The sequence below is a fragment of the Dioscorea cayenensis genome, chromosome 7 (assembly GCF_009730915.1).
Source record: "Dioscorea cayenensis subsp. rotundata cultivar TDr96_F1 chromosome 7, TDr96_F1_v2_PseudoChromosome.rev07_lg8_w22 25.fasta, whole genome shotgun sequence".
NCBI lineage: Eukaryota > Viridiplantae > Streptophyta > Magnoliopsida > Dioscoreales > Dioscoreaceae > Dioscorea > Dioscorea cayenensis.
Window position 1 is genome coordinate 4,367,410 of NC_052477.1, and position 22,844 is coordinate 4,390,253.

The window sequence follows — 22,844 nt, forward strand, 5'->3', positions numbered from 1 at the left end:
GTATAAATAAAAAAAGATTCCAATCCTCAAGGGAATGTTGCAAACATTTCAGATGATGGAGAGGTCATGGTGTGTGAAGCAACAACTACAACAGGTAAAAGATTTTTTGATGTATGACTTCTTGATTCAGCAGCTACTTTTCACCAATGTTGTCAGACCCGGACTGGCCCGACCGGTTCAACCGGAAAACCCGGGAACCGGCCATGTGGTCGGCCCGGGTATACCCCATTGAACCGGGTATGGAAAACCCCGGTGTTAACCTGGTGACCCGGGCGGTTCAACCGGGAATCGGTTGACCCGGCCGGGTCAATCGGGTCACAATATTAGAGTTTTTTTTACAATTTTAATAATTTATTATTATTTTCTCATTAGAAACTACAAAATCATGTATATTTATTAATATTATTTTTTAATTTATAATCAATAAATGGAATTACAATATATATATATACCAACAAAAAAAATTAGCATTTAAAAATAAAATTTATTAATATGTTATGTAAATACTAAATACTTTCTAAAATTTAATTTATTAAAAAAATAAAACAATAAATGAGTGTAATTTTATTATAAAGGTATAATACACGAATTGGTCCATCTACTTTTCTCTCTTTTCCTTTTTGATCCCTTTACTCAGAAATACGCCCCACTAATCCTTCTACTATTGAAAATGACCCAATTTAGTCCCTCTACCTTTAATCTCTTCCCATCTAGTCCCTCTACTCTTGAAAATATAGCCAATAATTGGGCTATTTTAGAGTAGAATGGACTAAGTAGAACCATTTTCAAGAGTAGAGGGACTACATGGGAGCATTTATGAGTAGAGGGACCAAAAGGAAAGAGAGAGAAAAAACAGAGGGACCAATTTGGGTATTATACCTATTATAAAATATAAAAATAAAATATTCTAACTAAATAAAAAATATAAGAAAATTTAAAACAAAATAAAATCTCAATTGAAATTGGGTAAGTTACATAATTTATTGATAAAATGCATCATCCATATAAAGGATAAGAATTAGTAAATTAAATTTCTTATCTATTCTGACAAAATCAACCAATAAACTAATAAATAAATAAAAAACACCGAGAGAAGTTCAATAATTATATATTAATATATTAAATTTGTAAATGTTTAAAAAAATTTAAAAATAAATGACATAATTAGAAAACACCAGTGCGTATAAGGTCATTTATCAATTTAAATATCAAATTTGAGTAATTTTTTTAATTATAATTATAGTTTTAATATTATATTTGTTCATTATTAATTATTATAATATTTTTTTTATATTTTATTATTGATCCCGGTTCAACCCCGGTTCGACCCGGTCGAACCCATTGACCCCTGACCCCTGGCCTTAACCGGGTCAATACCCGGGTCGGGTCTGACAACCTTGCTTTTCACATGACCTCCCGAAAAGAATGGTTCCATTACTGTGAACCTATCTCTGGGGAATCTGTATACAGCTGCAACGATCAAGCCTTGAAGATCGTTGGCATTGGCACTGAAGATGTATGATGGCACGATTCAGACCATACAAGAAGTCCGACATGTGGAGGGCCTCAAGAAGAATTTTTTGTCAAAAGGACAACTTGATGATCTTGGTTGCAAAATTTAAGTCCAGAACATGATCATGAAGATAATTCGAGGAGCGCTTGTATGCATGAATTGAGAGAAGATAGCTGCAAATTTATATATGCTGAAGGGAGAAACTTTACAAGAAGGAGAAGCTTCAGTTGTATAAGTAGTCCAAGTGAAAGATGCACAATGACATGGCACAAGAAACTTGGACACATGTCAGAGCAAGGAATGAAGATTCTTACAGAGAAAAATCTACTTCAAGGTTTTACAAAGGTAACACTACCCTTTTGTAAACATTGCATGATGAGCAAGCAACATCGACTGAAGTTAAACACATCTAATAATTGCATGTACTTTTTAAAAACACACAAGTTAAAAATTAATTTCATTCAAGTCCACAAAAAATAATTTCATGCATTTTTCAAAAATACCACAACTCTAAACTAATAATAAAAATAAATATCATAAATACAAAAAAAATAATTTCACTCAACTTTACAAAAATAATTTCATGCAAATATTAAAGAAAACCAAGTCTACAAAAACTACAAATAATAATTGCATGTACTTTTTAAAAACCCACAAGTTAAAAATAATTTCATTCAAGTCCACAAAAAATAATTTCATGCATTTTTAAAAAAAACCACAACTCTAGACTAATAATAAAAAAATATCATAAATATAAAAAAAATAATTTCATTCAACTCTAGAAAAATAATTTCATGCAAATATTAAAGAAAACCAAGTCTACAAAATCTAGAAATAATAATTTCATGCATTTTTTTTTAAAAAAACCACATGTTATACTAATAATAAAAATAAATATCAAGAATACAACTAATAATTTTGTTCAAGTCTACAAAAATAAATTCATAGAATTATTTAAAAACAACAACTCCATGAAGTCCACAAATAATAATTTCATGCATTTTTTGCAAAACCACAAGTCTAAACTAATAATTAAAATAAATATCAAGAATTTCAACTAATACTTTTATTCATGTCTACAATAATAATTTCGTTCAAATATTTATAAACAAAAAATCAACCAAAACTACAAATAATAATACAACTAATACTTGCATGATTAAAATAAGACAAGCCTACAAAACTATAACTAAACATAAAAATATATAAATCATTACTAACCGTCTTAATTGGGTACTTCCAACATGTAAATAATTAAGAGAAAACCCAAACGTGCACCACTCAAAGTCTACAAGACTCCAACTTGTAATATTAAGCCTTGATAATAAACTCCAAGAATCCAAATAATTAAGCTCCAAGATTCCAAATAATATGCCTTGAGAGAGTAAGATTAAGAGAGGATGAGAGTGAGAGAGTTGGGAAAGAGTAATAATTGGTAAAAACTAAATAACATGGGGATAGGGGGTATATATAGAAATTTATAAGAATTTTTTTTTAAAAAAAAATCTGACTTTTTCCAAATTTCAAAAATTTGAATTTAAAACAAAAATAATTAAAAAAATAGCCCAACGGCTATTACAGCCGTTGAACTGCACGGCTCCAACGGTTACCAACCCGCCGGGTTGACCCAACGGGTTAGAACCGGGCTTGGTTCTATGCTGGGCCCGGTGGTTTAACCCAACAGGTCAACCCGCCGGGTCACGAGTTGGGCTAAGCCCAACCTGTAACCGACCCATCTCTATGACGGGCTGGTTGCAGGTTGTTGGCTCAGTCCGTCGGGTCAGTGACCCGGTGGGCCGGTTTTGGGCCGGGCACGGGTCGAGCCGGGCCGGGTTGCCGGACGGCCCGTGCCCACCTCTACTTGAATGAGTGCATCTTCATGGATAGGAAAGTGATTAGATAGGGTAGTAGGAGAAATGAATATAGGTTTTTCTTGGGTTTGAATGGCATGGTTAAAGAGATCGAACGTAGGTTTAATTTTCTTAATGTGTATAAAATAAATTTTATTCGCCATAGTAGATGATTATAATATTGTTTAAATTATTTTTTTTATAATTACTATAATTATAACTAAAAGTTTGAAATTTTTAGAAATTTTAAATAATTTTGTTAAATTTATTTTAAAAAATAATTTAGATTCGATCATTTTAAAAGAGAGAGGATCCCACGATTTTCCCATCCTCGAAACAGATATTTGTAAGTCCCCTAAACACACACTCTCTCTCTCTCTCTCTCTCTCTCTCTCTCAACAACCAGTATTTCATATTTTGAGAAATATTTGTGTAAAAATTAGAAAGTATAATGTTAATTATTGTCAACTATCAAATAGCCTAATGGTATGACATCAAAATATAAGGAGGAGGTTATGGGTTCAAATCCCTCTCTCGACAGTACTGTTCATATACTGTTCACCTGTTACATTTGGGTTCCAGTACTTTTTATATTCATATAAAAATGGCGCTTGTCGTTTATTATTAAAAAAATAATAATAATGTTAATTGTTGCTCATTAGATGTTAACAACTAAAGTGTTTCAAAGACGAAGGTCCAAAAAATCCTCTAACTTAAGATATTGAGCTCAAGAATAACCATATGGTTTTTATTTATTTATTTATTTATTTATTATTATTATTATTATTAAAGAAATACTACATTGCACCATTAATTTAAAAGCGAAATGGCTCACTTCTAAATTGAGTGATTGATGAAGAGGTCACTAAGCATGACAAAAATTTAAAGCCTTATTAATTAGATTGCCCCACAATTATGTTTTCAATTTTTTCTAAAACATTGGATCATTCTTATTGGTTTTTCTCATGTGGACCCATTTGAGAGATTTTTATTTGTTATATTACATGATATGATGGTGCTTAATCAAATAAGTTCATTTTAATGGTCATCTTCTCTATTAATTTCAATATTATATTTTCAGAAAATTACAAATTTTGGTGATTAGGATTTTTTTTTTTAATTTGTCTTGGCTCTAATTCTTTAATTTGTTTCATAAAATGATAATTTTAGTAATTAAGTGGTCCTTAGCAAATGCATAAGGCTAAATATCATGTCGTTTATTCTATTAAATAATCAAATTCAATGTTAGATCCTTGTTTACTTAAATTATCGGGTTCATTATGTTTTTAATAAAAATAATAATTCTCTTAAATCTTACAATTAAACACCCACATACATACACAAAAACATCGATAAAGTCCCTGTTATATAAATCTATAAAATGAAACTTGAGATTCATATGTGTATATATATATATATATATATATATATATATATTTGATTGTGTGGTAGGAAAATGTGTGAAGGAATTTTTCTATTCTTTATTTGTATATTTATACATATTCAACATTTCATAAATAATTTTAATAGGTTAAATATTTAACATTTTAAATGATATTGCTTTTACATTTTTAAGTTATAATTATATTAAAAATATGTTTTAAAAAAAAAATATTTGTCAATATTATAATTAATTACAAATAAATAAATAAATAAAACTGTAGAATCTCATATTTTTAAGGATATATGCGGAAGGAACCAAGTGACAAGATATAATGATCATTCCCACATAGAAAGATGACAATTTTTTTTTTTTGCCAAATTTTTTTTGAAAGATCAACTTTTTTTTTTTTTACAATATTAATTGAAACCATTCTAAAAAAACTTGGACTGAAAAATCAAGGTTTTACATGTGCACGTATGCCCTGAAAAAAAATCTTGCTATTTTTAAAAACCTTAAGTTAAAAATAAATTATTTTGTCCCTTATATACATTAAATTTTTTTTTTCATAAGCAAATTCAACAAAAATATGCCACTTCACTTTATATGAATTTTAAAATAAACATCCTATATATAAAATTTGGTATAATACTCAAATTGGTCATTTTATTTTTCTCTCTTCTTTTTTGGTCCCTCTAATTAGAAATGCTCTCAAGTAGTCCCTCTACTTTTGAAAATGATTTTACTTAGTCCCTTCTACTCTAAAATAAGCAAACAATTGACTGTATTTTTCAAAAATAAAGGGGCTGGATGAGAAGAGATTAAAAGTAAATGAACTAAATTAGATCATTTTTAATAGTAGAAGGATTAATGGGGTTATATTTTTGAGTAGAAATACAGAGAGAGAAAAATAGAGAGATTAATTCAGATATTATACTTATAAATTTGGTGTGAATAAACTAAAAAACACTGTTTCAGTAAATTTCTATTTTGTGTAACTCAAGATGAAAAAAATAATTCTGAAAATGTTCATATATAAATACACACACACACACAAAGTTTAAGAAAACAAAAGGCAAAGCGAGAGAAAGAGGGAGATGGACAGGCTAGTGAGCGTGGACCTGAAGGAGCTAGAGATAGAGTACCGTCCATCTCGCCGGTGCCGTTCCTCCACCTTCATCATCACCAACCTCATGCACACCATGTCCGTCGCCATACACCTCACCACTACCCCTCCTACTTCTCATCTCTTCTCCATCCTCCCTTCCAACTCACCTCTCTCTCTCTCCATCCTCCCCCCTCTCTCCTTCGCTTCCTTCTCCCTTTCCCTTTCCTCTTCTTCCTCATCTCCTCCTCCAATCTCCGCCTCTCTCCTCGTCCGCTCCACCCTTCTCCCCACCGGCACCGCCTCCTCCGCCGCCCTTCTCCGCCTCTTCTCCCTCCCCGGCCCTCACCTCTTCCGCGACGCCTCCCTTCCCATATACCTCACCGGTCCCCACGTCCTCCATTCCCTCCTCCACTCTCCTTCTTCCGAAACCCTCGACATCTCCTCCCTCATCTCCAAGGCCGCCTCCTCTTGCTCCTCTTCAGACCTCTCCTCCCTCCTCCTCCTCGCCGCCGCCGGATCCCGCCTTCACATCCTCTCCGCCCTCATCTCCGCCGGTGCCGACGTCAACTTCCTTCCCTCCGATGGCAAGCCCCCGATCACCCTTGCCGTCCTCTCCGGCTGCCCTGATTCCGTCTCCACCCTCCTCTCCGCCGGAGCGAAACCAAATCCTGACCTAATCCACGCCGCCGCCGCATCCGGCTTCGCTCAGATCGTCGCCATTCTCGCCTCTACGAGATCTGATGGTAATCCCGTTGACTCCACCGGCCGGAGCCCTCTCCACGCCGCGGCGGCGGGAGGCCATCTGGAAGCCGCTAGGGTTTGTGTCTCCGTCCTCGGATCGGATCCGGATCTCGCCGATTCCGCCGGGTGGACTCCGCTCCACTGCGCCGCCTTCGCCGGCGGCCCCGCCGAGCTCGTCGAGTACCTCATCGGCGTCTCTGGCTTCGACGCCCGCCGTGCGCTGACGAGGATCGGCCGGAAAACCGCTTTCGAGCTCGCCGTGGAACGCGGGCACGAAGAGCTTTATGAGGCTTTGCGGCCCGACGAGGTCGGGGTTATGCGTGGCACGTGCAAGGGTGACGTCAGCGAGTTACGATCCCGAGGCAGAGATGGAGTTGATCGGAGGGACCAAAATGGGTGGACGGCGCTGCATAGAGCGGCGTTTAAGGGGAGGACGGAGGTTGTGACGGCGTTAGTGGAGATGGGGGCGAGTGTTGACGCCGTTGATGACGGCGGGTTCACGCCGTTACACAGGGCGGTTGAGGCGGGGCACGGTGACGTGGCGGTGTGGCTCGTGCGGAACGGGGCAGCACGTGCGGGGATCAAGGGGTTGAAGGGGATGGAGAAGTGGCGGGGGATGTTGCTGGATGATGCCACGTGTACGGCCGGATGTGCTGGTGATCGTGATGATGACGTGGATAAAAAGAAAATTGGAAACTCTTTTTATTTAGAAAACCATCAAACAAGAAGAGGGATTGAAGCTTGAACTGAGAATAACCCTTGATTTTTTATATTTTTTTTTATATTTATTTTTTTTTTAGGAGATGAGATGTATATATCGCTGTAGTAGTTTTGTTTACTGTCAATATAAAAGGAAATGTATGTTACTTGGGGTATATTTTTTTAATTTTCACTTGTATACACTAGAAGCTGCATAGTTATACGCTTAAATTTGCTATTAGATTTATAAATAAGTGTAGATAATTATATGTTTTTGGGTTTATATATATATATATATATATATTGACAAATGTGAACAAATTATGTGTTAGAAATGGACAAATGAGGAGCAAAGTAGGTTGCACAGCATCTGTGCTCTGTAAATTGGATAAACATTTTATGTATAGGTCCCATATCAATAGATCAAATTATGGCTTTTGGTTTATAAAATTCTAGCAATATCTTGAGTTATATCTATGGGAAAATTGGATGATTTTGTTTTTCTTGGTTGTACTAAACAAAGAGAGTGACACAACTTGGTTTGATAGTTTCAATCATTCATTGGGTTTTGTAATGAACAAAAACTATAAAAACTATAATATCTATAATTTACAAATGTTGTATCTATTATTGTAAAAATTTGGTTTTACATGATGATAAGGTCAGGATGGGTGACTCAACCTTTTGTTGTTAGTTGGACTGTCAGTTTAGAGGATTTTGGAGGCATGCACTTTATCTTAACCAAAAGAGTCATTCATTGAATTATGTACATTTTGGGTGTCTTGGTAGTTGGTACAATGAATCATGATCAAAGAATTATTCATTTTGGGTGTTTATTTTTTTCGATCATAAGGGTTTTAATGAATAAAAATTAGTCATTTATAATTAAAATATCATTTTAATTATTAACAGATCTAAAACATATTACTCTAGCTAGCATGTGCCAACAAGGAGCAAGTGCCTGAATCATCACATACAGGTGGAATGGAGTTAAATTTCATACATTTTTCTTATTAGTGTTCTTAAATTTAAATTCGGCTTTATTTTATTTTATTTTATTTTTATAAAAAATACACATACTAAAAAATAAACATACTCTTAGTTAGGATTATTAGGATCCACATGGACTTCCAAACTCCAACAGAATTAATTTCTCCACTTAAAATTTAAATTCTCATCACCCTTTCCTTTCCCTAAAGAATTCGGAATTAATATCGCTAACCACTGGAACATGATGGCTTTGGCATTTTACGCATTATTGAGTTACTATTTTATAGATTTTTAAAGACTTTGTTAAAGTCTTATTCCAAAGGCCCAGTACTAAATTAGCTCACACTCAAGCAAGAATAAATACAAATAAACCCTGCTAATCCACAAGAAAAGACAGTTTTATTAATAAATTTTTTTTTATTGGATTGTAACATAGAAATACAACTGAGATGAAGAGCAATGGCACAAAGATTTACATCACTTTGCACAGCTAATTGGCAGGAATAAAGATCCAACTTCCACGGACTGTCAGAAATTTTAATGAACCTATGAAAGATGAGACATTGCTTCATCTTTTTTGTTTCCCTTAACCTAAAATTATCACATGCAGCATTACAACCCCAAATTGAACATGATACAACACCAACAAAATAAAAAAAAATTTGCTACAGCTGAAAGGCAACACATGCATATACACAGAAATAATGCAATTCCTCACTCAGAAAACAGAAATGCTTATCCAGAAATCTGAGTGAAACAACAAGCATTTTAGTATTTTACTTCCGGCATTGTTTTTGGTAAGAACAACCAAAAACGAAAACGAAGAAGTAATTACTTATCTCTTCAATGCTTCCATCATCTCTCGCTACCAAACAAACACCTCCTTAAAGTAACAGTGAATTCCTTAGCCTTTTGAGGATGGAGCACTGCAATACATGCTGCAAAACACATAACGGCGCTAACCATGATGAATGCGGTGAACCGTGAGCTCATTACTGTTTTAGGAATAATATCACGCCAAGATTCACGAGGCCATCCAAGAACCGAACTTGGGGAACAATGCTGGCTGTGATTTGGCACCAGTGGGACTGTTTCATCACTATCACTGATGGCATCAATAGAACCCGGAAATTGTTTGTTCCTTGATCCCTGCTGCTGTCATAGAGCCATACGAAACTTTAGACGCTTGGGACATAAAACTATATTTCAAGCAACAAGAATTGATACAAAATAACCGCCGGTGTTCAAGAAACTAATGATTTGATACTACACAAAATCTATGAGGGAGTCATCAAGCATCAACGGTAGGTCCATATGGAACACTTCTGATGTGTCATGAATGATGCATATACATAAAAATCACTAGTATGGTATCACTGGAAATGCAAGGAAAAACCTACATAGTTTTTCTGCTCCGTGCTGATTTATTCTGAAAGACTGAACAGACAAACATCTAGTAATATGGAACCATAACAAAAAGATTCAACTCTGTTAACTTGCCTTGGATGCTTATCTGGGATTTCCAGAGCCACTATAAAAGAACAACTTTCTATTTAAATCACCACAAACAACAATAGAACACAAATAGCAATAGATGATTGAGAGGATGGATGTTAATCTTTGAATTAATTATACTAGGCCATGGATCTGAAAATTGTTAAAGATTTTGCAAAAGAAAAGGAATAAAATCAAATCAAAACGCAAAATGCCTTGAGAATAAACAGTAAAATAACATCACAATAAAAATGGCCAGAAAATGACGCAATGCATACATACTTTGTCTGTGGATGGGAATGTACGAATGGTTCTGCTCTTAGGACTACGAGGCACAAGAACACCATGACTTAAGGTTCTCACATCCACTGATCCATGGCCATGTTCAAATATCTGAGAGAGAGTATCTCTTGCATGATTCACTTGCTTCATAAATAGCTCAAAGTCAGCATCAGAAGTTTTATCAACTGATTCATGAAAGCCTTTTTCGCCTATAATATGATCTATGTTCTGCAAAATTTCTTCAAGGATGTTCACAAACTCATTCCTTGTTAGGAATTCTAGTAAGCATGTTATTCTCTGAATATTTATAGAACTGAAAGCAACTTCACTTTCTTCCACACTTGGATTCTTGATCAACCATCCAATATCCAAAAGAATATCTGACATTGCAGTTTGTCTTGAGGTTAACGACTCACATGAATCAGGATTTTCAGTATTAATCATGGTATGGCACCCTTTCTCACTTCCACTGGAAGTTTTATCAAATGCCTCCTGTATCCTTGCTAGTTCAGAACATACCCGTTTATTGCCAAAAAGAACAGGGATGAAGTTGGATAGTCCAGACTCGTTCTCAACCTATGAAGAAACGAAAACAATTGACAATCAATATTCAGGATAGAATAATAAACAGTTCACAGAAAGCAACTTCAAGGCATTTAATTTAACATATTCTACTGGTGCCCCAAGATCTTAAAAGCAGAATAAAAGATCTTGCAATTGCCACGGAAATAAATTTATCAGCTTTAATATGGTTTGCCACAAAGGTCCCACTATAACACTTAATCCCTGATACATCTTTTCACTACAATAAAGGCAATGCTGAGTGAACACCTAAAGCTATGAATAAATTAGACAGCCAAAATTTTGCAAAGAAACTATTGATACAGAAATTATAATATAAATTTTCCATCAGGGTCAACAAAGATACCATAATTAAAGTTGAAAGAAAATACCCATCAAATGAAGAAACTTAATGACATTTAGATTGATCAATAATGATTTTCTACTTGATGGAACATCCTGAGAGCAGAAACTCTAAGCATGTTTGCTGAAATCATGGAAGCTAAACTTAGAGAAAACTACAACAAACAATCCTAAGAACACTGTACCATGGATATTATCAGTATTTTGATATAGAAATTTCACAACAAATCAAGAAATACGTTCAGATAGTATTACCAGGACATTACAGAAAGTAATTCTAATGCAATAGACAACAAATGTGAGAAGGGAAAAGGGGTTCCTTATTTCCTGTCTACTATCTACAATATAATTTATAATATGTAATTTAGGTTCAGGGAAAAAATGGGGATTTTTCAATGGCTTCTCTGTGTGTGTGTTTGCCCGCTTGGTGGTATGAGTAATAGGGCAATTAATTCAGAGTTCAAATGGTTATAAATGATATAGAAATTCCATGACAAATCAAGTAATATGTTCAGATAGTATTACTAGGACGTCGTTACAGAAAGTAATTCTCCATTAGCTTGCAAGTAGTTTGAAAAGAAGCCTATCAAGGCCACATTACATAGCAGGGTGACAAAAAAAAATGTCAAGTATTAAAATCAAAAGCCAGACATGTGAAAACTATGGTGAGTTAAACTTCAATGAACAATAAAGCAGGAGGGAAAAAAACAGTAATATAGGCTAGACAGCATGCCAAAAGTGTTGAGCATGCCTGAATTCAAACCTCAATAAATGCAGGACCGAAGACTTCTGATTCGGTCTGAGTAATACTAATTCTGAGCATCTCATGATCAGGTATCTCAGTTGAGTTCCTTGCATTTTCTTTGTTCAACATGCCCGTTTCATGAGTTATAGCATAGCAAGAATTGCAGACTAAATATTTTCCCGCGAAAGAAACAAGAAACCTGTAATAGCATAAGCGAGTTTTAACTATCATAAAGACAATATGTATTGTCATCGGAAAAACAGAAAAACCTTATATGCAAGAAGCATTAAAGAAGTTGGCTAAACTGAAGGAACATGAAAATTGGAAAAATCAAGCATATAATGTTGTAATAATCAGGTTCTGGAGTTCAAAGTGCCTTCGATGATGCTCTACATGCTCAATATAACTAAGCATAGAAAATACATAGATGAAGGTCAGTGACAAGAAATGAGAAATATATATCACATCAAAAAATTAACCAAGTAGAAATGACCTTGCTGACCCCTTCCACACACACACACAGAAAAGGGAGGGGGATGGGTCTATTTAGCAAAACATTAGATCTGGCGCAAACAGTAAAAACACGGTCACAAGTTGGAAAAAAAAGAAAAAGAAAGAAGATATAACCAATAATTGCTCAAAAAACCATGTTAACAGACTAGCATAGAGCATTACCGAAATTTTGGTCGGTCAAGGTTACTACCACAAGCAACAAATTCCATGGGTTTCCCAGCTTCAAAGTAAGTGGGATAAACATAATGTAGTCTTGGAACTTGGACCTCCATTTTAATGTTCATCAATGATGATCCATCTGGATACATACGAAAAATACCAGAAAGAACTCTCAATATTCAATTGACTATGATGAAGAAGTATATACAACTCAGCAAACACAAAAAGAACATAGCTTTGCATAAAGATCACAAACTAAATAACCTAAACCAAACCCAAGATTTATATTCACACTATTTAGATGAGCCTATGGAAAGTGGAATGGCAGACTCGATAATTGTATATTATGTGGTATACCTTCATTATTATGGCCTATCCAACCATTACTCATCCTGGATTGTAACTCAAACAGAATTGAACTTTTTGAATATGAAAGGTTAGTTTTAGCTTGTCTGAAAGTTAATACTTACATTTAGTTCTCTGTATTCTACTCAAATTTGCAGATACCTCCTTGAATGCTTCACTTTCTATCTCCATGCTCTGACGCTCCAAGGACATCAAACTTTATTTCAATCATATAGCCATTTTCCAGGGAAACATATAATAACTGGTTACAAAGGGAATAATCCAAGAATATCCCATACCTCCTGCAATCTTCTTAACCCTAAGAGGTTTTGACCTATGGCGAAAATTTCAGGGAGCTGCATGCAAATGGCACCAACTTGTAGTGTTCAGCAAATATAAAAGACTTTAAGGAGTTACATGCAAATATTTTATACCTCACACAATCTTAACCATGAGAGGTTTTGCATATATGGTGGAGATCTAAGTGAGTTGCAAGTAAATACCAAGCCATACTTTCACAAGTATAGAAGACTTCAAGGATTTACATGCACAAGGCCATTAGTTATACACTTGCTAACTTTGTGTTCATATGTCAGGTAGTTTCTAGAGTTGGATGTTTGAGGAAAAATCAAAATTAAGTTACCCACAAATGTAAACTAGTAACAACCAAGTACAGCAGAAGTGAAAATATGAAACCAAAATCACATAACCTCATCAAATCCAAATAATAGGTACCTCTCATAACTTGCACAATCTTGTTACTTAGATGAACAAGAATGTTGCCTCTTCCACAAAACAAACTTTCAGGAGCACTGACCATGTCTCTCACATAGAAAGCCACATCTTGAGACAACTGTTTGGTGTAAGACAATGATATTAAAGCCTCAGCATATGGTATTCAACCAAAACAAAGATACAAATCATCAACATAAAGTACAACCAGAAATTGTAACAAGTTTGTAATTGCCACTCTAATATTAACAATTATAATGTAGGACAGGATGATTAAGCAAATTAGGCAAGGTTCAGCAAGTGAAATACCTCAATGTTGAAAGCAATTCCTTTCTTAAAATAAAGACAAAATCAGACACATATGTATATAAGAACTTTCATATTCTTACCAAATAATTGCACATTCATCAAAGGTTGCATTATTCATTTGAAAGGGCATCCTCTTGTTCTATCTTATAACAATTATTATAACGGCCAAAATAGTTTCTCTAGGTCATAAACAACATAAGAAAAAAAGCTACATAGGCATCAGTGAACAGTCTAGTGTTACTTTTGTTCAATATAAAAAATCATAAGAAAAAACTGCATAGGCTTCAGTGAACAGACAAGTGGTACTTTTGTTCAATATAAAACATCATAAGAAAAATAAAGATAAATTACCATCTCCCACATGAATTGAGGCATTGCAAGGAAGACAGTTAAAATTGTACATCCAGGGCGTATATAACCCTCCAACTCAACAGGCATGTTAGCCAACCACTGGAAAATCTGCAAAGTTGAAATTGGTATGATTAGTATTAGATATAGTTGCCTCAGAAAAATAAAATTGCAGTTTTAATTCTAAAAGGTACTTGGTGGCGCAGCCGGCGAGGAAATTCAGCAGGATTCCAATCATAAAGCTTGAATGATATGCGACCTGTTGGACACTACAATTAAGTAACGCATCATTATCTTCATAGAAGGCAGTGAAAAATTGCTAGTAACAAATGAGAGGCAGAAGTGCAATATTAAATATACATAATTGTAAATATAATATCTTCTGAAACAGTAAAGTGATAAAAAAAGCAAAAACCTACCACAGATGAATAGCCACTTTTGTTAGAAAATGTTGAGGAAAGAGCAGGTTTTGAATAATCTATTTTTTCCTCCTTATTTGTTTCATCTGATGCTGTTAAAGTCATGGTGCTATTGCACTGAACATTTTGAAAACTAGGAACTGGAGAAGACGGAGATCCATCACCATCGTCAGACTCCAAAATCGTCTCTATGTCTAATGTTTTGTTGTTTATTGGCGTCCCAGTAGCAGAGGCTTTCATCATCTCTACGCACATCAGTGAAACACTTTTCAACAAAATGTAATATGAATTAATCTACTCTGTGAGCAGAAAAATATATTGTTTTGGTTCATAAGAGCACTAACTCTTAGCACTATAATTGTAAAGAAATAAAATATGTTTGATATTCCACTTAAAGAAGTCATCCCTTGTCAAGTCAGAAAAATAAGAGGATGATGTCGTCTACAATTGAGAAAACTGATATAATGCATAGAATAGCCTCAACATGTTACTCCTAAGCCCTATATGTTTATTTCCTACCTAGAGACTATGCAAAGGAACCAAACATATTCATGGATATCAATACATTATTCCAAATGTACATGTATTTATTTGGGAATTCATTTTCCAAAAACTCTGCAAGGAAAATATATTACCACAAAGATTTAACAGAGATGTTCATGAGAAGTTACCTTAAATTTTAACAGGAAATAAAACATTTGAATAGCAAAATGTAGTAGGCTGGTAGCAACACATGTTTTACCTATAGTGATAGAATTAAGGGAATATATTCCAAATCATTCCCACTCTAAGACTGTAATACAACCATAGTGTCTTTACATTTAAAACAAGAGATGTAAGGACTCAAAACAATAATGGCACACTGTTCTTTCCTAAAGTTGAATGATGAAGGCAAAAAAACAAGTGTTTGTAGATCAATAAAAAAACCTGGTTATTCTTCGAAAAAAAAAAAAAAACTGGTTGTTGGATCACAATAATCAGATGCTCAGAAAATCTATCAGAAGTAAGCTATTCAGAAATCTTGTTCCCTGATTCAGAAGATGCTAAGAAATTCAATATCAGCTTACAGATGCCATATAAACTGTGACTGCTATAAACGAGTCATGGTGTAGGTCTTAGTAAAGCAATGCAGCAAAACACAAGCCAAAATTAAATTGGTGTCTCATGCCATATGCAAATATGCCTTTCTCAGCATAAATATACCAAGATCCTTGCATGTTGAAGCAAGGAATGAGCGCCTAGTCAAAAAACAATAACATCCACATGCAAATTAAAGTAATTGTACCTTTCGTTTGTGCATCACAATTGCCATCTGCTAAGAGGTCTCCTTGCAATTCCTTTTCTTTCTCGACATTACTACTAGGGTTAGTAGATCTTCTCCTACGCCTTTTATTATGCCGTTCTAATTTCCTTCTACAACTCCGTTTTCCCTCATCAAAATCTGGCAATATATGAAACCTGGAATATCAGTAAAGGATTAGTCAAATAATGTTTGACAGGACTTCAATTTAATTAGCTCAATGAAATATTGTAATAAGAGAAAGCACACATCAAATTGGCAATACCAGCAATGCATGTGTGGAAATCAAAACACCTGAATCTGTCTAGGTAAAACGCAACCACACTAGATAGACTTGCACAGTTGCATCAAGACAACTAGTCCTACTATAGCAGTAAGTGTGAAAGCTAACAGAGTTAAATGCTTCACAATGCAATAGTACTCATTATAAATGGTTGGTATACACTGTTAAGGATGATAAGCCTGTAACCATTCTTTATCAACTCCAAAGGTAGCATTATAATCAATAACAACCAGGCTATTCTGACAGTAGTTAGGAGTGATATAAACATTTTATAGCATAAGCCATGCACAGCAATCATGCTATCCTTTAAAATTAATCCAACCACCGCTATGCCTGATAACAACCTATGAACAAAAGCCTGTTGTGGTGCTTTCATTAACCAAATGCTTTATCTTTTGTCTACATAAGTGTTGAATACAGTTATTAAAAGCAAAGAGCACACCAAGGCGCCGGAGGGTCAAATTGCCTGGGTGCAAGGCGCAAGGCTCTATTGCGTGTTTTTCCAAAGCAAGGCGCAGAAAAATTTAAAAGAATTAAAAATTCATAATACATCCTAAAATTTCATAAAACAAGTAAAATCAAAGTTTAAAGTTTGAACTTGGGTAAAACATGTATAGAGCTAAATAGCATATTATCAAAGTAGCCAAAAAATAAAAAATAAAAAATCATCACACTAGTACTACTTTGGTACTACTAAGAAATATTATTATGCTAGGAAAAGATTGATGTTTTTGACCTAACAACCCTTTTGTTTTCAATGATTGATATTTAATTTGATTGCCTAACGTTTATTTAGCTTTCAAAAACTGAAAAAAAATAAAGTAAAATAAAATAAAACCTTTTTCTTTTTAAAGGTTGAGATACAATTTGATGATCATCTAACAACCTATATTTATATAGTTTTTAAAAACTAAAAGAGAAAAGAAAAAACCTTTCTGTTTTTAAGGGTTGAGATTTAATTTGATAATCATCTAATGACTCATATTTGTTCAAATCTTAAAAATTGAAAAAAAAAAAAAAACTTTTTGTTTTTAAAGATTGAGATTTAATTTGATGATCATCCAAGACATCTAGAATGGAGCTTAGGGAGCCTTACACCTAAGGCGTGCTTTTGATAACAATGGTGTTGAATCAACCTAATTACAACATTTCCACTTATAACTTCCAAATCAGTGCCATAAATTGGTACAACCAACACCGTGGAACCTCAAAATTATAAGTTCACATTCAGTTATCCTGTCTAACCATCAAATTCATGTCTTTAAAGTACTACTCTCCAAATTAGTACTACTAAATAAATCCCAATATCATAAAAATCCTAATGATCTGCAGAAATCAATCCGACTCTATGAATCCATCAATCTATGAGCATAAACCCCATTCTTTTAATCACGAGAAGTATCAATTCTAACCTAACCATAGTCTCATAGCAAGGAGATTGAAAACTGAGAATTAATGAACTGAGCTAAGGCCATAAAATACAAGAACACCAACAAATCAGGAAGAATCAATAGGAAAAAAAGGGAACTCACTTGCCACACTGCTGGCAGTACCGTTTGTGCTCCCCGTCAAGAACCACGGATGGAGCATTAGCACATTTGAGACAAACCCGATGTCTCCGATGATACCCTTTCAACTCTCTAATATCCACCTCACATCCAGGCACCTGGCACCGCACTACAGCAGCCGTCCCACTCATTCTCACCCGCTTCCTCGCGCCAGCTATCGCCTCCGCAACCTCCTCCTCCTCCCTCTCCTGCGCATCCAGCTCCGGGCAAGCGCACGGCACCCTCCCAGCAAGAAAATTGGAACACACTAATCTCGGATCCCTCTTCCTGATCCGCCCCAAGCCATCCGACGGCGACGCAGGAGATGACTCCGGAGCAGGAGGAGGCGAAACCGGAGGAAGAGAAACAACGGGCTGATCCTGGGATGAACCAGGCCAGGGGAAGAGGAGAGGGTCATCATCGTTGACAGAGAAATCGAAGAGAGTGCCCCATTCCCAGGTGGAGGGATCTTCGGCGATGAGAGGGTCCTCCATCGGAGAAACCCTAGGGGTCGTCGGAGGAGAAGAAGAATCCATGAGAGAAGAAGTATGGAATTATCCCAAAAGAAGTCTCTTTTTCCGGGGCGGTGAAGAGAAAGAGAAGGCTTGAAGCAACGTGAACCGTTGGATTTGGTTAGGATGGTGGGCCCGGTGTTGACAAGATATGGATATGCGTCATTGTGTCGACATTTTTTATAATTAATTGGTCATGCTTTGAGATTATAAACAATAATGATGACAAGTATCATTTAATCATCATCCCCGCGTTTTGCTTACGTGGCGGCTTCCGGCTGATATTTTTTCCCTTGCCTTTTTATTATTTTTTATTACTTTTATTACTTTTTTTGTGGATGCGGAAAATTAGGTTTCCCTTTTTAAATTTAGAGAAATTTTATTTTTTAAAATATTTATTTGTGAAGTTTTATTTTTACTACCTTATATTTAAATTTAATTTTCTAGAAACTATGGTCCCAAACTAATTCAGATGAAATAATGAAAGCTCTGTAATGGAATAAACGTTTATTAGTGGGTCTCAAAAGCATTTGCTTAAATGACTCATGTTTGTATCACTTAAACCAATCTTATTAATTTTTTTTGTATTAGTTTTATGCCATTGTTTGCAACTAATATTTATGTAAATCAATTTGGGTTTGTAATTAGAATATTAATTAGAGAAACTATTGATATTTTAAGATAATTGATGGAAAAGTATAGGGACATGAAGAAAATAATAACATATGATTTTTATTAATTTAGAAAAACATACAATAAGGTACCTAAAGAGGTCGCTTGGTGGGCTTTAGAAAAAAAAAAGTCCTTACTATAGAGTTCCTTATTACAATAGATCTACATTAAGGCTCAGTGTTGAGAGAAGAATTGTTTAAGATGGTATGAACATGTCTTACGAAAATCATTAGATGACCCCATAAGAATGGTGGTATCACTTCATGTATATTGTCATAAAAAAAGCAAAAGTTGACTTAAAAAGTATTAAATAGAAACTTTACATTAGGATAATGTTTATCATTGGTTTATCTAGTCTTGGTTTTCGATAAAATAAGGCGGAAGGGAAAGATTCATGTTGCCGATCCTAAATAGTAGGACTAGTAGATATTGTTATTGTTTGTTGTTGATAATGATGATAATATTGATGATAATAGGATGTTTTATTAAAACTAAAAGTAAAAAAAGATAATATTTAATTTTTTTTTTAAATAATGAGCTTATTATACCAAAGAGCCTTTGGTCTAGTCATTTTGGCCTCAATGTAAAAGATGTTTTATGAGAATTTTCATTACCTAGGTTTCAAAATGCGCCGGACATAGTGGTGCAAAAAAAAAAGAAAGTCTTTATCAACGAGTTTGCACTTGGCATATGGTTTGTCCAATTAAAAAAAAATATGTTTTATTTATTTTAACTTTTTAAATTAAAATATCTGTTTTAATCTTTGAATTGAATAGTTTATTCATTTGCTCTTTCTAATATTATTACATTTTTTTTAAAAAAAAAAATCGGCATGTCGGGTTTCATTATTAGAATTTTTGTAAGACAAGCTTTAGAATGGTTGTACTAAAAATGCTAAAATATTATACTCAGTGTAGTTAGAATCGTACGATTCTCGATACGAATCGTACGATTCATATCGTTTTTCATCCGTAACGGTTCGAATCTTATAAAAGAATCGACATTGATCTAGAATCGTGAATGAATCGTTTGAATCGGTCCCGAATCGATATGAATCGAGAAGATCAACGATTCCTAGTTAATATGAGTTTTGAATTAAAAAAAAAAGAAAAAGACAAATTGGCCCTTATTTAATTAATCTTTGAATTTGTTATCGAAAAACAAATTCAAAGATTAATTAAAAGATAATGTTTTCTTTTAAAATTTTAATATCGAATTAATTTGTTATCTTAAAAATCTTGTTATGGAAAGAAATCTTTTTATTTTAAAAACTAATCTTTAACATAATTTAATCTTTCTGTGACTATTTTATTAATTTTTAAATCTCAATTATTTTTAAAATAACTAAGTTTTTTTCAATATATAGGTTTGCTTAACACTTGAAAATGTCTTCCAAACTTAAAAAAGATCTCAAACTAGGAAAATGTCTTCCAAACTATTTTATGTTTAATGCATGACTTAGAAATTTTTTTTTATATATAATCATGTTATATATATATGTATTAATGTATATATATGATTTTGAAATGTGAACTGAATCTTACGATTCGATTCGATTCACGATTATCGATTCACAAATTTAGAATTTCGATTCACGATTCGAATCTCGATTTGACTACCTTGATTATACTTCCTGCAATCATTTTCTTAACTAATAATTTTGTTTTCACATATAAAATCAAGCCATTAAAATAAGCCCTATTATTATTATTATTTGGATATAAATTCAAACACCCTAACAATAATGACACTATTTATTTATTTATTTAATTGCTTGCAACTATGTTAAGCTAATACCATGTATTAATTTATTCTGAAATAAAAGTTAAAAATAACATCACTTTGGACCTTTATCCCATTAGCACCAATTAATAATCCAAACAAAGACTCCACTCTACTAGGGAGCATGTGTATATTGAAAAGGCAGGAGCCCTGACCCACAATGGTACTAAACAAAGAATTATTTATAGGGTTGGCAAAACAGAGCTTTAAAAAAACATAAGAAAAGAAGAAAAGAATTCAAGAATGGACCACTCACCAACAAGACAATTTTGAGCTGTTCATTGTACCAATCTTTTATTGTCTTTGAAGCAACAATTTTAGAAAGATGAATTGATTTAAAACCACTTATCCAACAATCATCTCCTCCAACCACCATGTTCCTAACTTCCAATTTAAGATGTCAAATTGAGCAGAGATTCAAACCAAACACAGATTTTTTAAGTTCAATTTAATTAAAAAAATTTAAATCATGTTGTAATAGATTAATTAATTAATTAGACTCCAATATGATATTAGATATAAATTAGATACATTCTTGTTCATATCCATATTTATTAATTAAAACTCATATTCTTTAAGTTTTAATAAAAATTTAATAGTTGTCTATAACGACCCTCATCATTTTTGACATGAGTTTGGGACTAGAAATGACAGAATTAGAAGAGAACTGATTAAGATAGTATGAATATGTTCTTAGATAATTAGTAGATGTTCTCATAGAAAAGATGAATACTTTTAAAATGGATAAATAAAAAATAAAAAATAAATCAAAACAAAATTTTATGAAATAATATATTTAAATTTGGTTTATCTAATTTTTTAGCAATTGATAAAATCAATGTGAAAGGGAATAATGTTTCTATAACCAATCATAAATAGCAAGCACTAAAAACTTATTGCTGATGTTGTTGTTTTTATTAATTAAAACTAATAATAGTTATCTATTTAAAGTAATAAATTATAAAAAAAATTACAATAAAGTGTATTAGTAAAGAAACAAATGATGATGACACCATGCATTATATGAATTTGCATTTCACATTTTAGTTGGTGGTATAGTTGTTAATGTTAGGGAATACAGCTGTGTATACAACTGTATATCTATATTTGTATAGCTACCTTATTTATATAACTGTGTATCTATATATACCTTGTACATTGTAGGTTTTGTTTTAATGAAAAATTGTTTAATCTTTTCAACCTAACATGGTATCAGAGAGGTTTTTCTAAACCTAATTTTTCCGCGCCGCCTCCCTCGATCCGCGCGCCGCCCTCGGCAGCCGCGCCCGCACGTGCGACCAGCCGCCGCCGCCCACGCGCGCCTCGCCGCGCGCGCCCGCCCGCCGCCCAGCCGCTCGCCGTACGCGTCGACCGGCTAGCGCCGCCCATCGCTGCCGCGCCGCCCTTTCGCCGCCCGATCAGCGCGCGCCCGCAGCGCGCCTACGCGCCCGCAGCGCCCGGCACGCCCGCCGCACGCGCGCGTCCCAGCTAGCGCCTCGCGCCGTAGCGACCAGCCCGTCAGTGCGCGCCGCCCTGCAGCGTCCCTAGCAGCAGCGTCAGTCGCGCCGCCCAGCGCCCAGCGTCCTAGCGCGCCGCGTCGCCCGTAGCGCGCATCCAGCGCACATCCTCGGCCCCAGCGCAGTCGGCGCGCCCCAGCGCCCGCTGCGCCGTCCTCGGCCCTCGCAGCGCCCGTGGTACCGTTGGCGGCTGCCGCGCCGCCCCTCGACCAGCGGTGTGTTTTCCATAGCCTCGCTTTCGAGTTTCTTATCTACAAAAGGCGGATGTTATGCTCAATGGCAAGAATTATAAAACATGGTCGTCCACTTTACGTGTGCTTCTTCGCGGACTTAATCTTTGGGGTCATGTTGATGGTACCCGTCCGCCTCCAGTTTCTTCTAGTGCCGCCTCTTCTGGCTCTTCTTCGTCTACAGTTATCAGCGCGTCCTCTTCCACGTCTACTGACTTGCTCAAGTGGACTGAGGATGATGCTCGTACCATTGCTATCATCTGTCAGTCCTGTGAGCTTCCTATTCGCTTGGCTGTTTGTGATCTTTCTACAGCCAAGGCGATTTGGGATCATCTGCGCGCACTCTATCTTCCTTCCAGTCAGGCGTTGCGCTACTCCTTGCTACAGACTCTCACATCTACCTATCAGCGTGAGACGTCTGTCTCGGATTTCTTTGCCGTGCTCAGTGA

General features: G+C 35.0%; 2 protein-coding genes across 3 annotated transcripts; one reads left to right on the forward strand and one right to left on the reverse strand.

Moving 5' to 3' along the window:
• The first annotated feature begins 5,746 nt into the window (after nt 1–5,746).
• On the forward strand, nt 5,747–7,444 carry LOC120264490 (protein VAPYRIN-LIKE-like). The gene has a single exon (XM_039272302.1). The coding sequence runs from the start codon at nt 5,842–5,844 to the stop codon at nt 7,336–7,338; it is 1,497 nt and encodes a 498-aa protein (XP_039128236.1). The 5' UTR covers nt 5,747–5,841; the 3' UTR covers nt 7,339–7,444.
• A 1,215-nt stretch (nt 7,445–8,659) lies between these two features.
• Nucleotides 8,660–18,270, reverse strand: LOC120264805 (squamosa promoter-binding-like protein 9). 2 transcript variants are annotated; one of them, XM_039272653.1, is made up of 10 exons: nt 17,668–18,270; nt 15,838–16,010; nt 14,553–14,797; nt 14,328–14,402; nt 14,137–14,244; nt 13,480–13,597; nt 12,403–12,538; nt 11,746–11,926; nt 10,059–10,634; nt 8,660–9,434 (listed from the first exon to the last, which is right to left on the reverse strand). In XM_039272653.1, exons 1-10 carry the CDS (start codon nt 18,216–18,218, stop codon nt 9,138–9,140), a joined length of 2,460 nt encoding a protein of 819 aa, XP_039128587.1. In that variant the 5' UTR covers nt 18,219–18,270; the 3' UTR covers nt 8,660–9,137. The 2 variants fall into 2 exon arrangements, with proteins under 2 accessions (XP_039128587.1, XP_039128586.1); XM_039272652.1 differs by having other exon boundaries at nt 8,660–9,437.
• Nucleotides 18,271–22,844: the final 4,574 nt, after the last annotated feature.